The 16,027-nt window shown below is 35.3% G+C and overlaps 1 protein-coding gene and 2 long non-coding RNA genes across 4 annotated transcripts; all 3 read right to left on the reverse strand.

The window, feature by feature from the left end:
• Positions 1–4,860: 4,860 nt before the first annotated feature.
• On the reverse strand, positions 4,861–6,893 carry LOC124278223. Of its 2 annotated transcripts, XR_006899028.1 has the most exons (4): positions 6,781–6,893; positions 6,230–6,399; positions 5,717–6,012; positions 4,861–5,174 (listed from the first exon to the last, which is right to left on the reverse strand). It is a non-coding gene; the product is annotated as an uncharacterized LOC124278223 (long non-coding RNA). The 2 variants fall into 2 exon arrangements; XR_006899027.1 differs by lacking the exon at positions 4,861–5,174 and having other exon boundaries at positions 5,504–6,012.
• A 204-nt stretch (positions 6,894–7,097) lies between these two features.
• LOC124278195 lies at positions 7,098–8,329 on the reverse strand. Its single transcript, XM_046713925.1, has 3 exons — positions 8,271–8,329; positions 8,017–8,093; positions 7,098–7,411 (listed from the first exon to the last, which is right to left on the reverse strand). Exons 1-3 carry the CDS (start codon positions 8,327–8,329, stop codon positions 7,098–7,100), a joined length of 450 nt encoding a protein of 149 aa, XP_046569881.1.
• A 340-nt stretch (positions 8,330–8,669) lies between these two features.
• Positions 8,670–15,509, reverse strand: LOC124278224. Its single transcript, XR_006899029.1, has 3 exons — positions 15,497–15,509; positions 8,912–9,074; positions 8,670–8,756 (listed from the first exon to the last, which is right to left on the reverse strand). It is a non-coding gene; the product is annotated as an uncharacterized LOC124278224 (long non-coding RNA).
• Between the last annotated feature and the right edge of the window lie 518 nt (positions 15,510–16,027).

Genomic DNA, 16,027 nt, shown 5'->3' on the forward strand with positions numbered 1-16,027 from the left:
CTTTACTATAATTTTTATGACACCAGTAAGTATCTCAGAAAAGGAAATAGATCAAAATCAGTGTTATGTCCTCTAGGTATTGTCTCAGATCTAATAAAACAAAGATTATCATTGTTTAATTAAGAAGCAATAATTGTATTGACAGAAGGCTTTGAACATAGGATATATTCTTTGCACCTTATTTACACTTGTAGTTAGCAGTTAAACATCTCTGATGAAAAAACAATAGAACTACATTTGTATTTTGTGTAACATTCTATTTCAATGCTAGTTAATTGTTCGGATAACTGTGGATTCTCTGTTCCAAAATTTTGCATCACATGTTTCCTATTTCTGGAAGATGGGTCAGCTAGTGTACAGGTGCAGACTGTATCTTGGATCTTCTTTGTGTTCTGGTGCTGTGACAAACCGTTACATAAACGCTGGCAGTTCATGAAGTCCAGTATTGTGGAAGTTTGTATGTAAATTAGGATTCCACAACAAAGTACATATGGAAAAATTAAATGGAAATGATGATTAAAAAAATGATTTCCTTATATTCAGTGTCATTTTATCATGGTGTACAGATTTGGAAGAGAGAAACTTTACTGAGAGTTGCTGCAGATCAGCTGTTGAATATTTGCTTCTGGGTATGTCCAGATACGTCCATGGAAACATATTGTTTACAAGCCCAATTACCTTTTCCAGATGTCCAAATAAGATCAAATAGGTTATGCTGTGATTGATTTGTTTACATTAATTGTACAGACAAATAAATTGCATGAAGTAGTAGACGGGAAATATTTTCTTCTTTTTATTTACCATTCTCTTAGTTCATTAAAAGATAGAAACCCATGTTTTCAGATTATTGAACTAAATTTGAACAACGCAAACGGGTAAGCAAAGGCGCCACGCGCAGTGTTGATAATCTATTTATAGATACCGAAACGATCTGCAACATGGACATGTGGTTGTGTTCACGAGTTTAAAAAAATTATAAACCCAAACAACAAAATTCAGTTATCCTTTCCCTGCTAATATCTGTGACGGAGGTGAATTGCCAGATAGATTAATCGATTCGAAAGAAATTACGCTTCCTACAGTCTCAGCAGCTAGTCGAGACGCTTTTTCATCGGGCATGTAACTCATTTTCACTCGCCAGTTGTAATCTGCCAGCTAAAATATATTAAAAATCACATACGTATAACTTCCCTCTTTAAATAACATTCACAAACGACGGATACCAAAGTATCACAAGCAGAATTCATCAACAACTTTCGCAATCACGTAACGTTTCGCCGGCGGTGACGCCATTGTGATTTGCCAGTGGTTGTCCCCCCTAACGTCAAAAACGAAGTGGGCGGGGCTTATCGGCCGGGACTGGATCGGTCTATAGGGATTCCTGCAGCTTTTTCAGGTTTCCGGATAATAAACAAAGCCTATGGGGTCGTCTGTCAAGGTAAGATTACCAGAGGAAACGGGTTTAGCATGTTTTTTTCGGACATGTCCGTAGTCGAGTCATCTCAGACCCCTACTGCCATGCTGACTAAAACGCCTACAGAAATTATGCTGTAAAATGTTCATGTATTAACACATATGTAGTTGGTCAGTTAATGGATAATTCTTTGTGAATAATTCGAATGAGATAGCCATGGGATTAAAAAGTAAAATACTACAGTACTAAATTGACTCTTGAGGTTTGATTTTCACACAATGTCATGGATCTCGTGTAGTGAGGCCATACAACATATGCTATTGGAACTATTTCAACCTTTATAATGGATAGGTTAATCGGTTTAAATTGTTATTTTAAATTATTCTGTAATTTCAGAAGGCTCGACAGATGCCCAACATCCGAGAATGACAGGATTTGTCATTTTGAAGGTGGCACAAAGGATGGTGATCCCATATTTTTCCCCCACAACAAAGGAGAACTGTTTCAGTTCAAGGATCCCAAACCACAGAGGTATAATATTTTGCAGTTAAGACATACATTTGCAATTTAAATGAGTAATCTATAATTAAATTTGTATTTAATTTAATTATTTGTATTTAGGGTATATATTTATGATTATTATTTATTTTTTCTACAGAAAAAGGAGTGTGCCTTTGGAGTGCAGTGATGTACCGGCAATCCCACTAGCTCAGAGTCCTGATGTCCAAGCTGAACCTGAACACAATGGAAGGACGGATGTGGTAAGTATTGTTCATGTCAGTATAAATCAATGTTTGTTTAAAAAACATATAGCACATTATACTCACTTATTTCATTATTTTTCACTTCTCTAAATCTTTGTGCTGAATTTATTGTTCCAATACCAATATTTGTACCATAGGTGATGGAACATGGTTACGCTTACACGTGTGGAGACCAGTGTGTGGGGAAGCTGACTTCGTTAACGGCTGAAGTCCAAGACTTGAAGGCCACAATAAAGTCCCTGGAGCAGGAAATCCACTCCTTAAACCTAAGGCGTTCAACCTTTTCTATCAATGATATAAGTGACAGTGAAGAAAAGGTTGGTTAACAAATAACAGATTTAAACAGCATAAAAAGAATGTATATAATAATTTTGTTTTACTTTCTCATTTATCTCTACCCCTTGGCCATTACAAAATTTAAAATAATGGGAACTTAAGTCACTTGTCATTCCCCTGTACACATAAAAAAACAATTAAAATGTATAATACCTATTCTTATTAAAGGAGGGCTTTCAGGTGTGCTAATAATATTGTTGCCACTACAATTAAGTTAACATTGTATGTTAAATGCAAACGCAACAATCTAAGTAAACCTCAAATATGTTTATGAGTGTTGGTGTGTGTGTGTTGAGAGGACTGGGTGCTAAATATTTTGAAGTACTGGTATTAATTTGAATGTGTGTTTACAGATGCTACTCTACACAAGCATACCCTATGATGTCTTCAAGATCATCTGCTCCATGCTGGAACACTTCGACCTCAACTACTATGCTGGATGGAAACCATCAATTGTAACCTTGGAAAATCAGCTTTTGCTAACTCTCATGAAACTTACCATGAACAGCAAAGATCTCGATTTGGCCCAAAGATTTTAAATGAGTCGCGCTACGGTGTCCAATATCTCCAATACCCTCATCCATGCTTTACATGAACTCTTTTCAGGTGTTATGGATAGCTACATGCCCAGTCAGACTAAGTGTAAAGGCAGCATGCCCAAGTCATTTGAAGATTTTGGTAGTGCTAGGACATCTATCGATGTTATAGAGATGTCTCAGGATATCACCAAAGACCTTGACTGTCAAAATAGAGCGTACAGCAACTACAAGTGCCGCCATACTGTTAAAGCTGTGACAGCTGTGGCACCTACCGGTAATGGCTCTCTAACATATTGCACCAGTCTGTATCCTGGGTCAACATCAGATGTAGCTATTGTTAGCCATTCAAATATGTTGTCTTCTTTCAAACCTGGTGATCTTATTTTAGCTGATAAGGGTTTTACTATTCATGAAATGTTGCCATCAGGTGTAAGTTTAAATATCCCTCCATTTCTGTCAGGTAAGTCTGTTTTCACAAAAGAGGAAGGTAAAATGTGTTACAAGATTATAAGAGCCAGGATACACATAGAAAGGGCGAATGAGCGCATTAAAAACTTTGATATTCTAAACCACATTCCTGCAATTTATCGCCCTATCTCCAGTAAGATTTTTCAGGTTTGCTGTTTTTTGATAAATTTGCAAATTCCATTACTCAAAGAAATAAATAAAGACTGAACATTAACAATTATCACAATCCTTTGAAAGAAATGAAAGAACAAGAACACAAAAGATCAATCTGAAGTTTATTTTAATATATATTTCACAACTGCAAATATTCAAGTATTTTCATCAAAGTATTTCTGAAATCTGTATAAATCAGCCATCTTTTTCCATTGATCAGGTGAGGTGTCTCAAGTTGACTCCTGCTGGCGACATTGCCTGGTTGCCTACCACTAGGGATGGGACGAGGAATCCCTGCTACTAGCTCTAAAGCTGAGTACCTTATTTGTCTAAAATTATCAGATAACAAGTTCGAAATGAATGACATTTTAATAAACAAAAATGCACAAAATCCACTATAATGAAGCAAATTTTTGTATGATATATTCAGGGCATGATTCATGTAAACAAGTGTCTTAAGTAAACAATATTAAATGTAATAAAGTCAGTGAGAGTCTATGTACCTATTACAGGCTCTTCACATATTGATATGGTACATATATTAAAATCACACCATAACTTAAGGCCATTACATGTGTAGGAAAAACCTAAGGCTACATCTAATAACCCTATCATAATTTCCAGACATTTACATATAAAATGAAATACTCATGAAAATTCTGGAAACACATAATGAAAGGCTTGGAGTAGATGGTGTGTTATCTCTTCCCTACATATGTAATAACACATTTTGAATATTAACATACTTTAATTAGATTGTAACATACTAAAAAGTGTATTTTCATTTCAGGAACACTGTGGGCAAGCTCAAGACACAATACAACAAGATGTTGAATGTATATTAGTTGAATGTTTATTATTTTTACAATGTGTCCTGTACAGATACTAATGAAAATAACTTTTTAAACATAATGGATGACTCACTGATTTTCTCACCAAACATTTGTACATTGTTATAGCTAAGTTATAGCTAAAATGAGATCACTTGTAAATAAATACATGGACTGTGGATAAGCACTGAGTGCTATTTGTGGTTGGGCATCTGATAAAGATATGTTCAGTAACAGTTTCCCGTAAAACTAAATAAGTTGATACACCTTACAATGGAAGTTGAAATTTACAATTGACAAACTGTACAAGATTCAAATACAACCATATCCATTGGTTCAGACAAGTTTGTTTCATGATCAACCTTCACCATGCCCTAAACAATTAACCATTCAATACAGGTGTTTGGGATCAACCTACCCCTGGGGTATCCAATAACTGTCATGGTGCGTCATGTATCCGCAACTCATGCTCCTTGCATGAAGCCCATGGGTGGTTAACCCGAAACAAAAATGTGTCAGGATAATAATTAAAGGCATTGTTTAAGTTGATACTGAGACAAACTGACCTGAATTGTACAACAAATCATCAATTGCACACTAAAAGAACATAGTCTCTTTTTCAAAATGTCAGCGTTGTTGTCACCATTCACAATATCTCCATATGGCCATGCTGAAATAAAAAGAAATTTATAATTATAACTTAATGTGGTCATGGGAGATTATTTAATCATGTAACAAAGTTCATCTTGTTCATAAGACAAACCATGAAGAATTGTTTCAGAAGGCATAAAGTAAGTGAACATCTAAAAATATTAGTCTTTTATAAGCCAGAAAATCCAACAGTAATCAATACATTTAAAAAGGGCTACCTAGTTACTGCAAAATGTTTCTTATAAACAAATGATTGTCAATTAGTAAAGCATGATAAGACAATAAAAGGCTATTACTAGTATGTGTATACAAGACACTGGTGTGTTTGAAGTGTAATCAAGGCTGCAATAAAAAAATATTTGGATAAAAAAAAAAGAATTAGATTATATTTTCATGAAACTCTTAAACATACTTCAATTACAAACGACACAAAAGCTTCATATTACTATAAGATATATGTAACATGATGGAAACAAGTTGAATACTCAGCTTCGTGTTGCTGTTTATGTTGTGGTGAACAGTCTACTGGTGATCCAGAGCCGATCCTTGGGGTGCTGATACCTTGTTTCAGGATAGCCTTGATCCTTCTTCATATCCTCTGCAGTCACTTGGTCTTCTGTTGGCTAGCTACCCACACTAAGACAATATGGTTGGAAAGTACTTGTCATAAAAGAAATCTATCAGCTTTGAGATATTTGAAGCCCATTCTGGATCCCGGTATATTCTGTGTATGAGAAGTCCACGGGGTGTCCAAATGAGGAGGTCACAGCATGTCTTCCCCATGATGTACAGTTGGCCTTGGATCTGATGGTAGTATTCATGGTCATTTGGCAAAGTAATTCTCCCATCAGTTCTGACTGCAAAGCAATATCATTTCAATAAGTAACATGCCATTTCAATAACAGAATCTTGAGTGTATCTTTATACTATTTTCCCATAACTTAAAAAAAAGCAACAACTTTGATGTTCTTGTTTTTGGCATGTAATTTGACATATACTATATCAACTGGTAATACACTGAAGAGGTATTTGTAATTTCACAGTACTAAACAAACTTTAAACTTCTGTTAATACCTAAGCAAAAATTCTTTTGACCAATGGCATCCAACGGTGGCTTGTCTCTGGCAGAAAATGGACACTTAACTTCGATGATGTCTGGTGGTGGTGTTGCAGACTGTGGAATTGGGGTTACCACAATTCCATCTGGGAAGCGCCGAGAATTCCTGATTCGTGAAGCCATATGCCTACAACGATGCATGTAACATAAGAAAAAATCCAGCAACCAAATTGTTTCTCATTACACTTTGTTTTTCATTTTTTAAAAGGCAACAATATCACTCCACACATCTCTACAAAGTATATAATGCATTTCTCTCAATAATACTATCAATCCCCAAGGAAGCTACCATATAATTTATTCCAATTAAAATTACGTATTTAGATTACAATATTACAATAAAAAGTTCGACCGAACTGGTCGAACATTATTTCATGCGAACCCCATAGAATTACCTCCCTTTGTCCCTTGGAACACTCTTCATGAACATTGTAAAATTCAACTTGTGATTGAAACCAGTTCACTGACAACACCACATGCGACAGTTTTCTTGTATATATATACCTACCTGTTTATTCAACCTTAGCCACAAGTTTACGATATTGGTCAATAGCGTTCCTTTCATGGTTGATCCCCCAAGCAATTGAGTCCTTCTTCTCCAAGTTGTAACGGGAACTGAGGCGTTTCCGAAATGAAGGTGGGTACCTGAAAAATTAAAATGATACTTGTACAACTAAAATATCATGCAATATATCAACTTGATAAATGCAATGCTCCTTTCATGCTTTTTCACTTCAAAAATGTAATGCATGTAATCCCAAATTACCCCAATAAAGTCATCAATTACATAATGGATGAATATATAATTTAAATTAATAAACCAATTCACACAATATGAATAAAATCAACAAAGTAACAAAACATTACGTACCTGTTTCTTTGGATAGCTCTCAAAATGAATCCAAAGTTTGATGAAGTAATCCTGTGTCTACGTACGATAGACCACATAGGATTGCTTCGCTGGCCTGAGGTAGCCGATGCTATGGTCTTCACTTTCTCTGGTGAAAGGAGAAGGGTCTTAGCCAGAAATGTCCTCTTACACAACGCTTGGATATATCCTGCACTCATAATAACATCCTCAACAGGAACAACGCATGGATCTTCTTTCTTTGGCTCTGGTGAGAGTATCCAATGCAAAGCTGAAAGGGGGGAAATGAAATTAATAAATGTGGACTTTCACTTAAAACTGGTAGATGTTAGTTGATAACAAAGGAATACTTCCGACTTGTTAAATCTTGTTCATGTTAATTGTTATCATTAAGTATAATAGTTGCGATTATGTTAAGGCCTTAAATAAAAAGCTTGTTCTGATTTCCCGACAGACCCTAAATATTCCAGCCAAGCCTAACAATTTTACTCACCACATAATAAAGTAAATTTATTTTCTGACACATGAGTAATGTAAAAATATTTTGCAAAAAAACCCCCCAAACCTACCTACCTACCCTAGTTCTGAAATGTAGGAAATTGGAACATTTCTTTTGTTTGGCCTTACGCTCCTTTCAATTATCTCAAAACAAAACTCAGTTGTTACATTAAATAATTGTGGTCTTTGATTTGAAGCAAAAACAACAGCAAAGAACATGAAGAAATCTTTCCCAATTCTAACATGAAAGTGATAAGAACAAATAAGAAAAACAACAGGTAAAATTCATTCACAATTAAAAAATATTATAACATCAGAATAAAAGGAGAAACATCACACAGTAACATAACACAACACAAATTTGAGGAGACTAATAACCAGTAAATCTTCCAAGCTTCTCCAGTTCACTACATAACTGGTCTCGATCTTCTTGAGTAACCTCTCTATTTAGTGCTCTGTTTAGATAAACAAAAGTAACAGAAAAACATTACTATAACAGATACTTTCATTTACAAACAGCACATGAGTTTTCACTGAGGTAACTGAAAAACATACTAGTCTATTGGATAAAATTGTAAGATTTGGACATTATTGTAATGTTTTTCATGTGGAAATATGTTAGTTTTAGTTACCTGTATCCTGGTTTTCTTGGAGGAAACAGGTCCTCCATAGTTGCAGTGTCAACCCTCATCTTAGACTTTGGTTTCTTGGTTTAACTTGGTCTTGGTCTTGCTTGCACGCTTGTATCTACAAAGTAAAAGTGAAAACAACAACTCTAAGAAATAATCTGAATTATTTTGTTGTTGTTTACATGTCATTATGACAGCTAAAACTTGATTCATATAAATGCTTAAGTTCATAAAAATATACACGGTACACCCGAGTTTAATAATGGTTCTGTCACTTTCAGCTTGATATAGGCTTTCACAAGTAACATAACTGGTTTATTTTTCAGCAAATATTATTGAAAATACAGCACCACTTAAAAGAAATATTCTTGACAAATGAACACACATAAATTCAATCAGGAGAACAGCGGCGACATGGTGGCAATAGAAATTACCCATTGGACAATCACACCTGGTCACGTCCGTCCCATAGAGGTCATTTAGTTCAATCTGTAAGTAAACAGTGTACAGTTGGCTTTTGTATTATCGAAATTATTGGTTTCTACAGACAGACACACGGAACTTATACCTTCTTGATTTCCCAATACAACACATTTCATTCATAATAATGTTCGTATTTCGCGCCAAAAATGTAAACCACTGACCTGCACTCGGTAGGATTTGTCCTTCATTGACGCTTGAACATGGCCTTCTATGTGTCCAAGCTCTGGGTCATATAAAAACCTAAGTACCCCATCGCAGCTTACAGAATTTTCGGACTTGCGAATCAATTTTGGCCTGTCTGAAGTGTAATTCACCCAGTAGATTCTACATAATGGAGAGCGCCATTGCTGAACTTTGTTTGTCACCGGAAGTCACGAAATCTCGCGATGCGCGGGATTCACTTACACGCCATATATAGTATCTCTAACTACCTAGGTCAGAATATAGTGTAAAGGCCCATATGTAGTTCCCTGCAGTAACTTCACCGCCCTTTACTGTTCAAATATCAACAAGTGGGGCATTCATGCTTCACTGCGGCATGGTATCTCAGTGGGAGGGTTATAGCTAAAACGGAACCACAGCAGAACGGCACCAAAAACGTTTGGCGAAAACGGCACCGTATTGGCGAAAACGGCTACTGATTTCTGAGCTAAAACGGCACCATATACATTACACAGTATGATGTTGACTTTCATGTTTTAGTTCGTTTAATTATAACATTAGCAATCAACATATATAGTCAAAGTCAAAGATATTTATTGTACTTAAGGCCTCCGGCCCATATACAAGTAATACAAGTATATATACAGCACATGCTACAGACATTTCACAAAGAAATTACAGTTCAGATAAGATATTGCTTCTAAGGAAAACAGCATGTTTTACATAAAGCGCAAGATTACGTATTACATTTTCATTTTTGGAAGATAGAATGGAAGCAAAGGCAGATGTAGGATATTTTAACAGGTAATTATTTGGGATATATTTTTTTCTTAAATCAGCATAATGACCCAGATTCTAATGGCATTGGTGAGCTTGATTCTAAAATAGCTACTATTAGAGCAGATTACGGTGATGCTATTCCTACAATACTGTTAGGTGATTTCAATTCGAGGGTGGGCTCAAACGATGATTATTTGTTGGAAGATGATAGTGATTGGAACTTCTTACCATTATCAGATTTGTATCTTCCCGACAGTTTCAGTGAAACTAGAGAAACACAAGACACTACAGTGAATATGTATGGCCTGGCTATTTCTTAAGCAATTTCGAGAACAATCTGTTAGCATGTATTATCAAGAATGGCATTCCTGTCTAGACAATAGTTCAAGATACCAGTTGTACAGATCACATAAGAGCTTAATTCAACCAGAACTATATCTATCTGTATTGACATCTAGAAATATCAGACGCACACTTGTCAATTTTCGATTGGGCTTGTTAGACTTATCAGTAAATAAGGGCAGACGATTTTCAATAGAGAGACGTTTAAGGATATGTCCATTATGTAACTCGGCTATAGAAGATGAAATTCGCTTTGCTTTTGTATGCCCACATTATGCTGATTTAAGAAAAAAATATATCCCAAATAATTACCTGTTAAAATATCCTACATCTGCCTTTGCTTCCATTCTATCTTCCAAAAATGAAAATGTAATACGTAATCTTGCGCTTTATGTAAAACATGCTGTTTTCCTTAGAAGCAATATCTTATCTGAACTGTAATTTCTTTGTGAAATGTCTGTAGCATGTGCTGTATATATACTTGTATTACTTGTATATGGGCCGGAGGCCTTAAGTACAATAAATATCTTTGACTTTGACTGGCTCTGCTAGAAGTGTGCAAGGTATGGGGTATACATATAGTTAATGGTAGGACACAAGGCGATGAAACTGGGTCTATTACATGTATCACACACAATGGCTCAAGCCTTGTTGATTTTATATTGGCGTCGACCAGCTGCTTTTACTTGATTAAGGATATGTTTGTCCACTCGCGGTCAGACTCTGACCACCTGCCTCCATCGTGCATTGTAGAGGTATCCGTCGAGGATTGTGGTGATAACTCGCTATTAACCAGTGTTCGTCATGTAGAGTGTGAAAAACTCGCAAAGTTCAGGTGGAATAATGATGGTTTAGACAAGTTCAATGAGTCTGTAGCGTCTAGTACAGCGAGTTGTATATTAGATGAGTTTCTTGATCTAGTCTATTCTGATATCAATGGTGCCACCGAGAAACTTGTTGAGTTTCTCCACTTTGTGGGAAGTCACTTACAATGTCGTGATGTTCAGATCCCGAAATCAAAGAATATTCAACATAATTGGTTTGATGAAGAATGCGAAAGTTCAAAAAGATATAAGTTCTACTGGCTTAATATGTTCCGCAAATGCAGATCAAATGAAAATCTAAACAGATACATTGAAGCAAAGAGACACTTTCGCCTCTTGTGCAGAAATAAAAGTAGAATGTTTAACGGTGGTATTGCTGATGAGATTCAGAGTGCAGCTCCAAGTGGTGACTGTAAGAAGTTCTGGCATAAGATAAAATCTCTGCTGAGCAATTGTAATGAAAATAACACAATTACGGCAGATAAGTGGGTGACATATTTTAAGAACTTGTTAAACCCGACGTGTCGGGAAACAAATATGAAGTTCAATGAGAATGGTGACGCATTTTTGACACAGCATGATTACTGTGCGGACTGTAACAATACTGACTTTTTATCTGCACCAATTACCAGAACAGAAATAGAAAATGCAATCAAAGTGTTAAAATCTGGTAAATCCCCAGGTATTGATGGAACACCACCCGAATTCTTCAAACATGCTCAATGCATACCTCCCTACCTAGAAATATTGTTTAATGCTATACTGGACAGCGGCATTTTTCCTGATATCTGGAATGTTGGCTTGATCATTCCACTCTATAAAAAAGGAAGCACTCACGAACCAAATAACTATCGTGGAATCTCTTTGTTGAATGTAATGGGGAAAATATTCACTTCAATCCTCGAAGTCAGAATCCGTATCTGGTTAGATTTAAACGATATACTACATGAATGTCAAGCAGGGTTTAGGCCAGATTACTCATCAGCTGATAATATGTTCGTTCTGCAAGCTCTATGCCAAAAGTATTTAAGAAAACGTAAACATCGGTTTTACGCAGCTTTTATTGACTTTCGGAAGGCCTTTGATTATATAGACAGAAACAAGCTTTTATATGCTCTTATCTCCAAAGGTATGCATGGGAAAATAATACGAATCCTCAAAAACATGTATGATAAGGTATCTGCTTGTGTGAAAATATCTAGTGTACGAACAGAAGTATTCTCGACAACATCTGGACTACGACAAGGATGTATTCTCAGTCCTGTTCTGTTCATTTTCTTTATCAACGAATTAGTAGATGAAATGAATGCACGTGGCCTACGTGGAATATTTGTGAAAAATGGTATGAATGATATACTTTTATTGTTATTCGCAGATGACGTCACTCTCATTGATGACACAGTAATAGGTTTACAAAAAAAGCTGGATACATTAAAATCATTTAGTATCAAATGGGGTCTAGAAGTTAACCTAGATAAATCCTGCATAATTGTTTTCAGGAATGGTGGCTATCTTCGAAATAACGAAAAATGGCTTTATGATGGTACAAACATGAAGGTTTTATCTCATTATAAATATCTTGGCATTGTTTTCACATCAAAACTGTACTGGTCTAAAGCATGTGAAACATTAGCTTTACAAGCTAGGAAGGCTTCATTTCCGATATTTCTCTTTTCAGAACATATCAAAATATCTCTTTGAATGTGGCATCTACTATATTTGACAGCAAAATTGCACCGATTCTGCTTTATGGTGCAGAAATATGGGGGTTTACCTATCGTGCAAACATTGAAAAATTACAAACTTATTATTTCAAAAGATATCTTCGTGTTAGCAAAACTGTATCTTCAAATATTGTACTCGGTGAAACAGGTAGAAGCCATCTTTGTGTACAGTATTTCACCCGTTGTATAAAGTACTGGTGTAGACTCCTGAATATGGAAAGTTATCGTATTCCAAAGGCATGCTATGAGATGTTAAAAACATACGACGACAATGGTGGTCGCAACTGGGTATCCCATGTACGTTTACTTTTATTTCACTCTGGGTTTTCTTTTGTGTGGTTATCGCAAGATTGTGGCGATGTAACAAGTTTTATAAGTGTTTTTAAACAGAGATGTAAAGATATAGATATACAGAATTGGTATGCAAAAATCACTTCTTCATCATTCTTAAATCATTACTCGTCATATAAATCTGTACTTGAACCGGAAAAATATATATCAGAGTTTTGCTATGATAAAGATCTCTTACGAGTTTTATTTAAATTCAGATGCATGAGTCATAAACTTAAAATTCAACACAACCGTTTTTATAAGGTAAATGCTGATTCCATTAAATGTGATAAATGTAATTGTAATTTGATACAAGATGAGTATCATTTCTTACTCGTATGTCCATTTTATTCACAACAACGCTCTTTGTACATTCCTGATTTTTATATTATATCTCCAACCAGATCAAAGTTTACCCAGCTGCTTGCAACAAAGAATGTAGAACTCCTAAAAAATATTGCAATTTATCTTAAACTATATTTACCTGTTTAAGTTGTAAATTGTTTTCCTGACCATGTTCTATATTTTGCATATTGAATTGTACTTTTGGTCATGTGGCCATAAATACTGAATAAAGCTCTTCTTCTTCTAATGTGGGCATACAAAAGCGAAGTGAATTTCATCTTCTATAGCCGAGTTACATAATGGACATATCCTTAAACGTCTCTCTATTGAAAATCGTCTGCCCTTATTTACTGATAAGTCTAACAAGCCCAATCGAAAATTGACAAGTGTGCGTCTGATATTTCTAGATGTCAATACAGATAGATATAGTTCTGGTTGAATTAAGCTCTTATGTGATCTGTACAACTGGTATCTTGAACTATTGTCTAGACAGGAATGCCATTCTTGATAATACATGCTAACAGATTGTTCTCTATCATCTAAATGTATAAGCATGTTATAAGCTAGTTTGGGGATTCTTTATTCGTGCATTCCAAGGATCTTTAACCAATATTTTAAACATCTGATTTGTGAATTTATATATATCGGATATCTACCACATTCTCCATAAACCATACAAGTTGGTGCTGCTTGCGCTACATTTTAAAACCTTTTACATGCTAAAAGGTGTAGTTTCTCTAGACATTCATGACGTTGAAATCCCCAAATTTCAGACCCATAAAGCATAATCGGTTGGATTTGTGCATCAAACAATTTAAAATATATTTTCGGGGTTAAAATTCCAAAATTCTGAGAAACTGACATAACATTAATAAGAGCCTTCTTAGCACGTGATTTCAGGTCTATAACACTCTTTTTAAAGTTCATGGTATGGGAAAACAATAGCCCGAGATAGGTATACTGATTAACAATAGATACATTTTTGCCACTCAAAAACCATTTTTCTTTAGAGGCGACAGGCCCGCCTCTTTTAAAGATAACTATGTTTGTTTTTTCAAAATTAACAAATAATTTCCATTCATTTGTATAACATTCCAAAATATTCAGTTGGTTTTGTAGACCGACGATAATATCTGACACTAAAATTACATCATCGGCAAAAAGGAGGATAAAAATTTCAATCATATCTGGAAACATTTGCACACTATGTTTACCTGCATTGGAAATATCATAATACAGTTCGCTTATAAAGAAGGAAAACAATACAGGGCTTAAAATACACCCTTGCCGAACTCCCATGGGACAGTCGAAAAAATCAGTGAAATCATCACCACAACGAACACATGATTTAATATTCAAGTACATAGATTTTAAAATAGAATACATTTTCCCTTGTAAACCTGACTTTCGTAAGCAGTGCCATAATTTACAACGATCCAAAGAGTCAAAAGCTTTCTTAAAGTCAACAAATGCTACATAAAGTTTGTGTTTATTACGTGACAGACACTTTTGTATTATTGCATTTAGTGTAAAGATATGGTCAGTAGTTGAATAATCTCTTCTAAAAGCTGCCTGGCATTCAGGAATTAAGTTTCTTAGATTTGACCAGTTTGAGATTCTGTTGTTTAAAGCAGTTGTACATATTTTCCCAATAACACTCAGTAAAGATATGCCTCTGTAATTATCTGGATTGTCTTGAGACCCCTTTTGATGTATAAGGATGATAATTGAACGAGACCAGCTTTCTGGGAAACGAACCACTTTCAAATACAGTATTAAAACACCTATGGAGGAAGGGCATTAACTCGATTTCAGAACATTTAATCATTTCGATTATAATATTGTCGGGACCAGCTGCTTTTCCTCTCTTTAAGTTATTTATAGCATTCTTTGTTGACATCGTGCTTCTCACTCATGAACGACAGAGGCATCCAAGTTGGGGTTAAAAGTTTAATATACCTTCTTCGCACATCGGCGGTTACATTTGAACTGAGCATGGGAAACACATGTACAGGTACTTCCGGAAGATACAAGGGAGTTCATTGTTTTTGTATTTTACATACCGCTAAAAACAAATGAGTAAAGTGACTGATGCGTATGTACAATATTCACAAAGCAATATAACTACAGTTTACTCCAACATTCTTTATCTCATCTACTGAAATTTGTGTTTCCAAAATCATTTGATCAACAGTGTCATAGTCATTCGAAGAGATAATATCATCGTCGAAGGAATAACCATCGCTTGAAAAAACAGCATCATTAGAAAAAAAAAAGAATTACCCCCGAACCGGCCCCAAGCCGAACCGGCCCCTGATATTTAACCCGAACCGGCCCCTGATATTTGACCCAAACCGGCCCCGGGAAGTAAATATTTCTACATTGACATATGAATTAAAGTTCCTTTAACATAAATGACGAAAACATATTACTCATATGTCTTTACATGTAATATCGGTTTTTGAAAATATATTAGCGAATATTAGTGTCGATGAGAGGCAAGTGAACATGCAAGTGCTGCTGATCACGGAGATCCCGCGGTAGAGGACATTTTATGTAATTCTTTTAAGAATCTAAAAGATCAATTGCAAAACAATACTAAAGTAAAACGTGTACTTACATTTCGTTGTACCGTATCCACAGAATTGACACATTAATTCAATACAAGAATAGCACATAAATCCAATATAATGAATTCACGTTTCACCTTTGTTACGACCAAGTTTCCAGTAACGAAAAATAATGTCGTCCTTCATCTTTTCGCATGTTT

Source organism: Haliotis rubra, unplaced genomic scaffold (assembly GCF_003918875.1).
Source record: "Haliotis rubra isolate DU_JTF1 unplaced genomic scaffold, ASM391887v1 Scf233, whole genome shotgun sequence".
NCBI lineage: Eukaryota > Metazoa > Mollusca > Gastropoda > Lepetellida > Haliotidae > Haliotis > Haliotis rubra.

Coding starts and splice junctions, on each gene's coding strand:
- LOC124278195 (XM_046713925.1), bottom strand. CDS start 8,329: ATGAGGGTTGACACTGCAACTATGGAGGACCTGTTTCCTCCAAGAAAA. Junction 8,094..8,270: donor CCAAGAAAACCAGGATACAG/GTAACTAAAACT, acceptor TTATCTAAACAG/AGCACTAAATAGAGAGGTTA. Junction 7,412..8,016: donor GAAGCTTGGAAGATTTACTG/GTTATTAGTCTC, acceptor CCCCCCTTTCAG/CTTTGCATTGGATACTCTCA.